This window comes from Juglans regia, chromosome 10, assembly GCF_001411555.2.
Source record: "Juglans regia cultivar Chandler chromosome 10, Walnut 2.0, whole genome shotgun sequence".
NCBI lineage: Eukaryota > Viridiplantae > Streptophyta > Magnoliopsida > Fagales > Juglandaceae > Juglans > Juglans regia.
Genome location: NC_049910.1, coordinates 35,621,274 through 35,634,301, shown reverse-complemented (window position 1 = coordinate 35,634,301; position 13,028 = coordinate 35,621,274). Strand labels below are relative to the sequence as shown.

Genomic DNA, 13,028 nt, shown 5'->3' with positions numbered 1-13,028 from the left:
ATTGAATACTAGTACTACTCAAATTAATGCTCATTTAACTTTACCTGCTTGTCAAAATTTAGTACCATATACATTTATAAAGCAAGACAGACACCCAGCCGGCCTCTCTGATCTTTTGTTGCAATGCATGTATGGCATTGATGCAATAGTACGTAGTACTACCATTTCCAGCTTAACTTAGATGGACCAACTTGATTACAATTACTACCTTCACGTACCAGTGCTTTAATTTTGGTAAGTCATCTCATCGGCCTAATCCATGTAATGGCCGGCACCAAGCTGCCCTTTCTTTGGACAGAATAATTTTAAACACCTTGGAATCCAAAAATTCCCATGAAAACGTTGAAAAGAAAATGAAGTAATATATACATATATTTATATATATATTTATTCTTAAATTTTGTATATGCATGCCTAATTAATTATATATATATGGCTGCAAAACTAAAGGTGGCTCTTTAATTTGTGTTTATGCTTCAAAGTAAGTTTATTGTAAGATGAAAATATTGAAATAGAATTAATTACCAGTTGGGCCTGCTGATACTTCAAAAGCAACTACTCACATGCATTTAGGCTGAAGAAACAACAACACCAGTTGAACTTACCTAGTCCAAACCCATGTCACCACGTGGCATCAAAATAATTAGCAACTAAAAATAAAAAATAATTTTCTATAATGTGACATCATGTAAAAAAAATATTGATGAAAGAGAAATATTTTAGTGACAAAAATAAACTCATAAACTGATCATGTACGTAGTACATCGGATTGTAAATTACTTTTGTTGTAAAGTAGATTAACATCATATCATATGAAACTAAGTCAATTAATTTGGAGTTTACTTTTATGAAATCTTTTTGTAGTTGTAGCATGTAGTACCCTTAATGAAAATATTGAAAATATGATAGTTGATCCACTACAAGAAATTTTACTTTTAGGGACGAAATTTGTTAAGGACAAATGAAATTTTGTCCCTAAAAGTAATTATTGGAGACTCAAAAATGGCTGAGTTTCTAAATTCGTTCGAACAGATAAATATTCATTCGAACAAGATATTTTGTGACGAATAAAATCGTCTCAAACAAGCAAAACCGTACGAACGGGAAAAAAATAGATTCGAACAGGGAATTAATGTCTATTCGAATAATAATCTTGGTGGGAAATTAATTTATTTTTCTCGGAAAAAGTTAATAACCACATTATCATAGATGACGTTCAAATAAAGCGATGTTTGATGAAAGGGTTGAGCACATGTCATCATTGCCAGAGTTGTATGGGAATGATATTATCGCGCAATTGGGGGATGTTTCAGAAAACATATTTGGGAAAGATACAAGAGTTTGAAAGAGAAAACGACAAGCAGTGGAGTTGAATTGGACAAAACAAAGTATTTTTTTCGAGTTGCCATATTGGTCTACCTTGACACTGCGCCACAATTTAGATGTTATACACATTGCAAAAAATATATGCGAGAATATATTGAGCACTCTGATATCAATAGAAGAGAAGACAAAAGATACAGCTAACTTTCGTAAAGATAAAAAAGTTGGAGATAAGACCGGAGTTACATTTGCAAGATAATGGATTGTCAGCCTATATGCCCATCAAATGGTATACACTTTCAAATGATGAGAGAAAAAATTTTTGTGATTGGATTATGACAATCAAATTACCTGATGACTATGCTTCAAATATGTCAATATGTGTTCGAACACATGATTGGAAGATAACTAGTCTAAAAAGTCACGATTGTCATGTATTTTTACAGCATCTATTACCAGTTGGTATGCATGGAAAGCTTACTCGAGATGTTTTTACAGCTCTCACAGAATTAGGGAGATTTTTTAGGGATATTTGTAGTAGAACATTGAAAGTTGATGCATTATTAAAACTAAAAGCTGACATTGCAGTGATATTGTGCAAATTGGAGAGTTTGTACCCGCCTTCATTTTTTGATATAATGGTTCATTTGGTTGTGCACCTATCTCGTGAGACTTTAGTCACTAGCCTGATTCACTATAGATGGATGTATCCTATTGAACGATTTTTTAGAAAACTTAAGCGATTTGTGGGGAATAAAGCTCGTCTGGAAGGTTTGATTGCAGAGTCATACATTGATAATGAGTGACGTATCTTTTGTTCAATGTATTTTCGTGGGGTTGATATTAGATTTACGAGACCGAATCGAATTTATGTAGGTGGACAAATGGGAGTCTCATTGGCATTTTTCGTATTTTTCCAAACCGTACGCACAGGGGGCTATGACATATGTGGGCGAGAGTTTGAAAGAAATCGATGGTATGTCTTGAATAACTGCGTTGAGATTGACCACTACTTGAGGTTAGTGATGATCCTATAAATAAATAGTATCTAATTTAAGTTCATGTATAATAATATAGTATTACTTGTTACAAATTAATAGTTCTCATGAACATGTGAAGCAAACATATGCAATTATTTCACACGAATGGTGTAATTGATGTAGAAAAGACGCACGAAGAGGAGTTTCTCTTGTGATTTGAACATACGGTATTACTATAGGCCCCATCTTATAATACGAACTACATACCACTAAACTCCATAGATTTCTATCTAATATTGATATAACTATAATAATATTTATAATTGATGTAAGTTGTATCGAAATCTGGTGAAAATTTAAAAGAAATCTCATAAGAACTGTATGCTTTGGCATGTGGTCCGTCCAGACGGACCATCCAATAATCAGGATGTTTGGTGCATGAATATAGATTTAACACAGCTGACAGAGAACGATATAGGAAAATTTAAAATTGTGGGGTCGTAGTCGAAAGAAGCCATGAGGATAATAATATTGACTTCTACAGAATTGTGGAAGATATCATAGCGTTAAAGTACGCGGGGGGATGTATGGTCTTGTTGTTTAAATGTAATTAGTGGGATGTCTCAAATGCTAGGTTGGGGTGCGTGACGATGAATATTTTGTAAGTGTCAATACATCTCGCTCATGGTATGAAGACAATCCTTTCATTCTCGCTTGCCAAGTGAATCAAGTTTTTTATTTAGATAATTTAGAGTATGTGAACCCATGGCAGGTAATGAAGAAATTTGCACCAAGAAATGTATATGATTACATTCCAGAGATAGACGAACCACATGGAGAAGTTGATAGTCCAGTAAATGAAGAAACATATAAAAAAAAAAGAACCAGGAATCAATCTATTTGTTGATCTAAGCCAATATGACATGGTCCCATTGTGTAGAGAAGATGTTCAATCCGAAGTAATTGAAGGTGAAATGTCGGAGAAGATGAATCAACTGAAGTATCTAGTGAGGATGAGGGCGACTACTAGTGAATGAATTTCAAACAGATATTTTTAAGTATTATTCTTATAAATATCCGTAACATTTGTTCAAATAATAATTTGTTACAATTTCAAACAAATATGCCTCCCAAAAGCAAAGCAACACGTGCACCATCTCCATCTATTACTGACTCTTCGTGTGGTTCACCTGCCATCAATATTGGGTCAACATCACCAGACCCATAATAGGATATTTTATTAAATTAAATACCACATTTTATGCTCAATTTAAGTAATATATATCTATAAAATAAAATAATTTAATTAAAATATATGTTTTAATTATTGTATATATAGCTGTTATAAGTCAGTGCCGAGATCGAGGCACTACGAAGGGTGTCTGCATAAAGAAAGTAAGGAAAATGGATAAAATTAAAATTGATATTTCTAATTACACCGATGACTCCTTATGTTGGTATGTACTTATGCACGATGATTACATCCTCCTGGTCTAAAGTTTCCCAAGATGTGAAAGACTACATAAAAAATTGTTGCTTGGTAATAATTAAGCTAAATCTCAAGCAACTAAGTATATAACATATTAATTTAAAGTTACTTTGTATTTATACTAATTGTTTATAATTTTTGAAAGGACGAGTTTAAACTTAATTTTGGCGGACGAGAGGATCGATTAACGGTTGAGGAACTGATATCGAATGTATTTCAAAGGTACAAAGGTCGATGTTATACACACTATAAGAAGTTCAGTATTACAACATAGGCGAGCCAAAATTCATTCCAAGCAATGCCACCAAACGAATGAGAGAAGGTTTGTGATATGTTTGAAAATCCTGCTTTTCAAGTAATTTTGTTGCTATCTTTTTTTTAATAGTATATGATAGATGTATTAAACATATAGACATAATAATTTTTTTAGCAACGGAGTACTGTGAACCAAGCAAATAGATCAAAATTAACGATACACCATCATGCGGGTTCTCGATCTTTTCATCGTTTGTCTAAAGAAATGGTAAGTTATTCTAGTGCACATTAAATATTAACATATAATACACTTTTCTGATTTAAGTTTTAATATAGATTTTTCTTTTGTAGGAAGAAGAAAGTCATGTTGACTATGATCTGACCCAATTGTATGCTAAAGCACATAAAAATCGTGATGGGGTTTGGACTAATCCTGAAGCAAAGACAAATTATGTAAGTTTAATTTTTTTAAATTCCATTGTCTAATAATATTTTTGTTACTTATACTAATTTTAATGTTTTTTTTTTTGTAGGATAAGATGATATCTCTTGAGGAAACTGCTGCGGATCCATCTGATGAATCGTTTATCAACGATACTCAGATCATTTCTCAAGTTCTTGGATCACAGTCTGGATATTTGAGGGGCCTAGGACATTGCGTGAAACCATCATCATCCTCTTCTCGAGCCAGATCGAATGATGACAGGATTAAGGAATTGGAGGAAGCAACACTTGAGATAAAATGATTGAGATCCAAGGAAAAAGAGTTGCTGACTCGATTAGATCAAGCAGCGGATTTAGAGGCGAGATTAGAAGAGTGGCTACAGTTGAATAACCAAAAAATATTTGAACAATTCCAGCCAATTATGATGTCCTAAAACTCTATGCCACCACCATAATCTTAAAATTTATTTTTTCTTAAATTACCTTTATATTATGATGTTCCAAAACATTTGAATAATTGATATTTGAATTACAATTTGTGTAATATTAGTATGGTATTATATTTTTAATTAAATTATGTTTTGTATGATTAATACCGTTTGAAAGGTAAATAACCAGTTTGAGTGATAAATTACCATTTATAAATCCATTCGAATAAAAATAGACACATTCGAACAAAAACTAACTCATTCAAACGACAACCGAAAAATATAGTCCTTAAGGCCGTTAGAACAATAAAATATTTTTTCGAACAACATTAATATGCAAAATCCCTTTCAAACAGACAGAATTTTAGAAAATAAAATTTATGTTCAAACGGACATAATTTATGTTTGAACAAAAGTGATTTGAAAAATTTATTAGTTCGAACGCGAAAAATCTGTTCGAATATTTTGTTCGTTCAAACATGATTAAATATGATTATTAGTTCGAATAAAAATTTCATATTATTCTAATGGACGTGTCGGTACAAACTGAGAAATATTCCATTTGAACAATGTTTTGAGACGAAATTAGTTCATCTAAAAAAAAGTCATATTCGAATAATTTTGACTGGTTCCGCCCAATTTCATCCATAAAAATGATTTTTTGAGACTCCAAAAAATTTTTGGGACAAAATTTGGATTTTTTTTATACAAAATTTTGTGTTTCAAAATATCCAATTTCTTGTAACGTGAGAGAATGATGAATAACCTATCAAATCAACCATTTTTAATAGGACTGAATCTCATGTCCTACGACACAAACCAATTTTTTGGTAAATTATTGGTCAAGGGTTACTTAAGGCTCTCCAATTTAATACTGGGAAATCTAGCCAGATTTCATACTTGATTAATTAATTTGCATTGGGGTTTGAGGCCGACTGCTGGCCTACTTTCTACAAAGATGCCAACACGATTACAATGTGATAAAAAAGCAAAAGAAGAGTCACTAATGTTAATTACATGTAATGTAAACACAGGGATGGGTTCAAATTATGAAAAAACCATACTTTATTAATTTTAGGCCCTCGATCAAGATGGGGTTAGCTAGGGACGACACTTGGTCATTTTCACACTGGGCATGTACTAGTCTTGCATCGATCATGCGCGCATACAGCTCAAAGGGGTATTTAGGAGCTTGTCTTTCTACTCTTTTTTTAAAGTCGCTGTTTGCCAAACCTTTTGAGTTCTCTTTCACGTGTAATTAATTTCACATGTACATACGTGTGGTTTTTTTTTTCCTTCTTAAAGAATTGCAGTTACCTGTAAAGACAAATTCTTCTGTTTGATGCCCCACAACAGACGGCTTAGATTGCACGTGTGCGCCTATATATATATATATATAAATATATTCAACGTACGGTCAACAATTTGCTGTTCATTAAAACCGAGGACTCATCTTTATATATATATATATATATATATATATATATATCCTATTCTTTTGCTGTTTTACTTTTTATTTATTTTTTAAAAAAAAAACACTAGTAATTTTTGGAGTTAAACTAATACAATATATCATTTGTATTGCTGTTAAGTGTCATATGAAAAAGGAAACTCTTTCTTTTAACAAATAATTATTGGTGCTTATTAATCTTTTCTGAAGAATATATATATATATGAGAAATATTATTATAGTCACAAAAATATCTCATAAAAATAAAATCATATATTCTTCACATGTCTTTATATGATACGTTAAATATATTTTATATTAAAAATAATTTTATAATCTAACGTACCAAATCAAGTCACGTTAGTTTATAAGTTTACTTTTGTGTAATCTAATTTTTATGGCTAAAAAATTTCTTTATATATAAACCTCGATGTGAGGAGGGCAACATGAGCTTGAATTCACAACTCAGTACTGTATATACCGTATATGCTGTTTCCATTAACCCCAATATTCTTTTCTTTATTTGATCTCTTCTTATTTCATTGCAAGCTAGGAAAAAAGATCCTTTTGTTTTTAAATTATAATTAATTCCGACTTATTTCTTAAAAAATAAGCATTAATGGAAGAGAAGAGACGGAAAGAGGAGAGTACTACTGTTTGTCATGATTCAAACACATATGACATGAACTCCAATTATAATAATGAAAAGTTCAGTTCTTTCTTCTCCACTTATATTTTTTGGTCCTTATAATTAAGTCTACCTTTTTGCCCTTAAAACTCACTTTAAACTAATAATCACTCATTAAACTAATTGTCTTTGGAATAATTACTTTCTAAGTGCAACTAATGGAGTCCATATGGGGGGCGATGAATAAAATCATATATGCATGGGATTCTAGAAGGTATCTAAAGTTCATTTTTCATTTTCGGCATGCAATTCTCTTTTCTCTGATCATCTTTGTGTGCGATTGTTTACATATAAAATTAAAAAAAATAATAGTTGTAGTCGTAAGTGTGCAAGCGCCGCACAATCATTTTGAAAAAAATGAATATATATAAGATCATCCACATGAAAAGAAAATTAATTTTTTAATAGTGGATCATATTTTTTTTCAAAGCGACTGCACGATATTTACGCACTCTATAACTGTATGTAGCATTACTCTAAAATTAATGACAACGACAAGGCCTATGAAAGTGACAACGATCGGCATGCATGTATGATATTAATAATATTAGGTCACTTTATTATTATTTTTCTCTCCAAACTATTTGCCTAAGGTTTTAATAATTAGGTTCATGGTCCATGAATGACCAGACCGAGAACACCTAGCTAGCTAGGCTGGCTTTAATGGCCGTTGCACAACAAAAGAATATATATTAATGCCTCTTTGCCCGGCCTATAATATCAATGAAAAATTCAGTCTTATACCACATATCTGTTAAGAGAAAAAATAAAAAATAAAAATAAAAAATAAAAACTCAATGTGTGGTGTAGATCAGTTGTTGATGATCAATAGAAGAACTTTATACGGCCTGTCGTTATAAACAGTATTTTTTTTATTCGAGCCATGGCATGACGATCAACGTAATTAAGGTTGATTTTTGTATATATATCAACTAATTGGGTGCTAATTATGATGCTAATTGTCATGTAATGTGCGTACGTACGTGCATGCCTGATCTATTAATGATCTTCCTTTTCCTTGTGGCATGCATTTTGATATTCTGATCCGGCCCTTGCGCACAAAAGGGAGAATAGCAAATAATTTAATTTGTTGATCATTTTAATTAGTTGATTTATAATATCATTGGTCGACCAATGCACTAGCGGGTCTGTCTCCCTATTGTAATTAATGCATTAAAATAGTGATCATTATATATGAGTACATTAGTTGATCACATGATGCTTGCTTGCTTATCACGATCGAGCTGCATCGTGGGTTAATTACCAGATCATATTATTGATCAATACTTCAAAACTAAGCTAGCTGTATATTATAATAATGATATCACTCAATTATTAATTTATTTACTATTTACTTGCCAATCATTTAAAGTAGTACGTACTTGTAACGTGTGTATCTAGAAAAATCGCTGAAATCTTAAAATATTTTTAGATCTCCACCACATCTTAATCGTACGTATGATCAACTCAATATTATTACAAGAAGATATAAGTTATGTTTACGTTCTGTTTATAGGTTATTGACGAGCACAAATATATGTGTGTGTGTGTGTGTGTGTGAAATCAATCTCTAACTTATATACGTTTAATGGGTATTAATGGGTATTACTGAAATTCTCAAATAGTGATACCGGATAGAATTGAGATAATTCAGGCAGCTAGTTCCAACAAATGATCAATACAGAGATAATGACTGATCTAATGTTCAATTCAAATTGTCAAAATTCAAGAATTTCAAAATCAACCCACAAGCCGGACTGTAATAGCTGTAAATTAAAAATATCATAATTTTACTAAAAATAGCAAAATCTCAATAATCATACAAAAAATAAATACGTAATTAAAGAAATAATTTGCCAAAAGTCTAACCCAAATAGGGTTCAAAATCACTTCCTAAACAAAAATTGAAATATTACCATAAAAGGCAAAAATAATCTAAAAATTGAGATTCGAATGGGAAAACAGTACCTTTTGGTCTCGGAGACGATGCACACCAAGCATAGTTGGGTACCACGATATGCGCGTTGAAAAGAACTTTTCAAATTGGGGTCATATGCATAATTCTTATACTTGTATCCAAAGTTATGGCTAAAATATCGACACGTACCCAAAATTTTTCCAAATCGCGAAAAGATCATTGTTTCCTACTGTGCTTGTGCTGAGCTGCCATCTTGAGGTAGTTCAACGCCATCAACGTGCAATCCGACAGTTCAACATCATTTGATTCAAATTCTCTTGCATGCATCATATAGACAAGTCTCGCTTGATCCCTTTGTTGAAAAAAAAAAAGATGGACTCCATGCACCATGAAAATTTGTAAACAAATATTTTCTCTTTTAGTGAGACCCCTTTTTTTTTTTTTATAAAGGATCTGTGCAAAACTTTTCTATTTGTACCTTGTACTCAGCATTATTCTTAATTTATAATAACATGCATGATAATCTATGTAAGATAAATATATATATGAGATGTATCATGTATCCTGGATAATATGAAGTACATGATGTTGTGATAAGCTGGGATATTAGCTTTCATTTTCAGAATGAAAAGAAAAATTAAATTTCCATGAAATGTTTGATACTAATTGCTTTGCATGATTGATCTATTAATGACGAAATTTTCCTCTCATCGATCTGGAGATCAGTGCTTCAAACTAGAAAATAGAGACTAGTACTGATCTCAAACATGCAAGACTGTCTCCTAATTTGCTTTTGCCTTTACCAGATTGGAAAAACCAAACATGTTATGACATGAATATAGTATGCCAAAAAATTCTAAATCATTATGTAGGCCTGATCATGATCTGCATGCATTCAATCAAGGGGACATTTTGTCTGTGCACATATGACTAGAAAAATCATTAGGTATTATTATTATTGAAATTACATTAATAGAGCTAGCTGTAGTAATGTTACGTGAACCTAGCTACTTGCTTTAACATAAATCCCACGCATGCAATTGATCAGTCTATTACAAATTAGGGTAATTTTGGCCGCTTGAATCAAGTTCCAATTAATTAGATCAATTGAAACTGTTCGACGTACTCGGTATGTATAAGGATACGTGTTCCATAACAAGACACAATTAATTAAATACATGTGTCCAATTAATTTCCGTTGGAATTAACTAGACTCAAGCTTTGCCGAAATACTAACTCAACTGATCAGTACTTACTCAAGGGTACTGTAACGACGTACGTACGTGTAAGTGCTTAGGCTTTAAGCAGAATGATTGCAATGATCACGTCTTATAGCCAAACGAATCATTCAAACGAATGATCATGAGTACGTCCTAATCCTGGGCTATATAGCCAAACGAATGAATTACTGTTGAACCATGATCATAATCGGTCCACATCACCAAAGGGGATGTATTATTCAAGAATTGATCTCACGACGCGATATAAGAAAATTACTTATTTGTTATCAGTTATTTTTTATAAAAATCATTAGTTCTTATATATCAAAAGTATTAGTCTCTTTTTATCGTAAATAGTCATTATTATTGTAAATAATCTTTCACGGATATTTATTTTTGTTGCGCGAGGGCAGGGAATTTTCTTTTTATTTTTTGTTACCAGTTTTAGCCCCTGGATCGAGTAGGTAAAAGTCAACACGCCAGGCCTTCCAAGAAGATTATAAAGCGAGCTGGAGTTCTAATTAACTAGCAATAATTTCTTTTGTCTATATATACATGTGTGTATATATATATATATATATATATATATATATATTAGTACTGTTAATGGAGCTAGCTAGCTAACACTGAGCTGAATATAATTTTTTTTTTTTAATCTAGTGCTGATGGGAGGCTTAAGTGACCAATTCTCTTGGCAAGGGAAGATAAGTTTAATTAATTAAGATGATAAACAAAAATAATATATAATTTTTTCGGGATACGTCTTCCACGAATTCCTTTGACCATGCAGCTTGTCTTGTCTCATGGTTATTATATACTTAAAACTTCCCATATCGCACGTTGGAAACCCAATACAGATTAGTTTCTAATTGTATCTGTGTATAAATTAATTATTGAAGTAGTGCGTACTTGATAGGTGAAACTGAAGTAGCTAGCTAGACCATTTATTTGGTTAGAAGTGTAAAATAATAAAGAATGACCCGAATTCCGATCCAAGCCTTTGCTCATGTAATGCATGTAATTGTTGTAGAGAAAAATAAAAGAAATTTAAAGTTAACCACCCTACAAATTTAATTGTTCATACTCATATATAGTACTAGTTTAGAGAGAGAGAGAGAGAAAGATCTTAAATATCCCAAGCCGTCCACATTAATTTTGGTGATCGGAAAAGAAACAGATCAAGGAAGAAAAAAGCATAATGTGCCAGCTAGCTATTTGAGGTTCATCACTCTAACCAAGTTTCTCAGATAGTCTTAGTATATACAGCATTTAGATCAAATAGAGAATCCTCATCGTCATAATGAAACTCCAACATCATCTATATGTCGATTTAAAGAGATATGATGAATTAATTCCTCATCATTCTGAGGGCAAGTTCCTGAAGCTCACCCAATTCATGATTCTTAACATAATATGGTCTTTTCTTAGAACATGGTTGCAAAGAACAATATTCCTCTGATCTGCTTTGTATTTCTTGCATAATATTCATTCCATCACCATAGCTGTGGTCAGCTGATTCAAGTGAGCTCTGGGGGGAAATGTGATTCATGTAAGTAGGAGGATAATTTGGAACCATTATTGGCACCCCAGCAACACTCCCACCTGGCCCCTGATCATTCTCTGTGTTCCGAAAATCATTCTGGCTTTTAGCTGCCAGCTGAGCCTTCGCTTGCATCAGTTGTTCTTGCAACCATGCCACCTATAACATCAGAAAAAAAAAAAAATTTTAATTTTTGTCTGTATATTGCCATCATCCTGTATATTGAAAGCATGCCACCTAGCTCTCTGGACTCCGATCATTACCAACAGAAGTGGAAACAACCAAAACAAGAAAAGAACTTAACTCAAATTTTCTCAAGAAATCTAGCTGGTATACCTAATTACAACCCAAGTAGACAGATATTGCATCTACTATGCAGAAATTAAGAACCGTGAATAAAACACAGAATATGGAATATGTGTGTGTGTGTGTGTTTACCTGCTGTTGCAAGGCGAAAATGTGAGAGACACATCCATAAACGGGGTCTCTCATACGTGCTTGAGCTTCATAGGCAATGGTTACTACAGCCTCACAGCGATCGTGAACGGGGACATGCAACAAAAGTTTGGACACGTTACTAGCACCAAACACCTTGTGAATGGCTGCAAATCTTGCAGAGCCTTGCTCCGTGCAAAAATATGGAGCAAAGATGCAATCTGAAGCGCACTTTCTCCTAAGAAACTTGCATGCCCCGCAAGGCGAGCCAGTTCCATTCCCAGTTCCAGATTCCATGGCAGAAACACAGAGAGAGAGAGAGAGAGAGAGAGAGAGAGAGAATACAAAATTTTAGGCACACGAGCTCACTAGGAAATGGTGCAAAAATGAGAGACTTATCGGGTATGGGTTGGCTTGGGAAGTGGGGTTTGGGGTATTGACTATTGAGGTTTAAAGGTAGAAAGAAGTGGGGAGGGGACCGAGGGGTGTTCTTTTAAGGGGTGTGAATGGGGAACACGGCGGGCTCAGGTGCAGGGTTCTTAGGGAACATTTATTAATGGTTTATGACATATGGGGCTAGTTTTCTCAGATGGTTTAGACTCCTGCCTTCTTAAGTCTCTTTTGTTTAACTTTTCATTCTTTTCTTTTTTTTTTTCAAAAAAAATTTGGTGAGTTTGATTTTGGGGCATTGACAACGTTATTTTTCCGCCGAACACCGTACCAGCTGGAAACTGCAGAGCTATATGTCGCTTTTTGCCTCTCTGATACTTCCCACCCGGTGGTAATGCTCTACCCCACACACAACCACATTGTTAAATGAAAAATGATAATCACACAACACTTTATACAACACTTTCT

General features: G+C 33.0%; 1 protein-coding gene across 1 annotated transcript; it reads right to left on the bottom strand.

Annotated features, from left to right (window-relative positions):
• Nucleotides 1–11,262: 11,262 nt before the first annotated feature.
• Nucleotides 11,263–12,628, bottom strand: LOC108994473 (LOB domain-containing protein 16-like). Its single transcript, XM_018969696.2, has 2 exons — nt 12,174–12,628; nt 11,263–11,894 (listed from the first exon to the last, which is right to left on the bottom strand). Exons 1-2 carry the CDS (start codon nt 12,465–12,467, stop codon nt 11,544–11,546), a joined length of 645 nt encoding a protein of 214 aa, XP_018825241.2. The 5' UTR covers nt 12,468–12,628; the 3' UTR covers nt 11,263–11,543.
• Between the last annotated feature and the right edge of the window lie 400 nt (nt 12,629–13,028).

Coding starts and splice junctions, on each gene's coding strand:
- LOC108994473 (XM_018969696.2), bottom strand. CDS start 12,467: ATGGAATCTGGAACTGGGAATGGAACTGGCTCGCCTTGCGGGGCATGC. Junction 11,895..12,173: donor TTTTCGCCTTGCAACAGCAG/GTAAACACACAC, acceptor CTGATGTTATAG/GTGGCATGGTTGCAAGAACA.